The 792-nt window shown below is 62.5% G+C and overlaps 1 protein-coding gene across 1 annotated transcript; it reads right to left on the reverse strand.

Annotated features, from left to right (window-relative positions):
- Nucleotides 1–21: 21 nt before the first annotated feature.
- On the reverse strand, nucleotides 22–778 carry GUITHDRAFT_148957 (hypothetical protein; the record flags this gene model as incomplete). The annotated part of the gene is made up of 3 exons (XM_005818863.1): nucleotides 22–144; nucleotides 179–380; nucleotides 573–778. Coding segments are annotated over 3 exons (531 nt in total), but the record flags the coding sequence as incomplete, so codon positions are not given.
- Nucleotides 779–792: the final 14 nt, after the last annotated feature.

Raw genomic sequence — 792 nt, forward strand, 5'->3', positions numbered from 1 at the left:
CCCAACCCTCCGTCTACCAACCTCCTCCTCCACCACCACCACCACCTCCTCCTCCTCCTCCTCCTCCTGCTCCTGCTCCTGCTCCTGCTCCTGCTCCTGCTCCTGCTCCTGCTCCTGCTCCTGCTCCTGCTCCTGCTCCTTCTCCTCGAATGCGTACACATCATCGACATCTTCTCACATGTCTGTCCGCTCGAGCGTCAGCCGCGTGAGCAGCAGCATGACGGTTCCTGTACGTGTTGGACACATCTTGCATGAAGTCGGGGATCTCGAGCGATCCGCCCTGCTTGGACATGGCGCTGGATCTGCCATCCTCCATGCCGAAGATGTCGCCGCCATGTCCTCCTCCGCTGCGATGCGCCTCCTCCGTCAACGATCGGAACCTGAAGCAACGTCACTCCTCCTCGACCTTCGAGCAGCTCGCGCGACCATTCTGGCTCCCTCGACCGCTCGCTGTCCTCTCTCCCAAGAGCAGGAGCATTCATGCTCGTCTGCCTCTCTCCTTCCCGAGCATGTGATGACAGCCGCGAGGAGGCGCGGCCAGGGAGAGGAGGGTGGGACTGCGTTCAAGGTACCAACCGTCAGTCTCCGCTATCCCAGCACGATCATTCACCTTGGCTGCTTCCCGCTCCCGCTGCTGGGCCTTGCGCTCCTCCCTCAGCTGCTCTGCTCGAGCCAGCGCCTCCTTCCTCTTCGCTGTGAATGCCGCGATCTCGGCACTGCGCTCCTCCGCCGTCTTCCCCATCACCCCGAACGAGCTCCTCCTTGATGCCGAGCTCATGCTGACCTTTGTGC

Source organism: Guillardia theta (genome assembly GCF_000315625.1).
Source record: "Guillardia theta CCMP2712 unplaced genomic scaffold GUITHscaffold_261, whole genome shotgun sequence".
NCBI lineage: Eukaryota > Cryptophyceae > Pyrenomonadales > Geminigeraceae > Guillardia > Guillardia theta.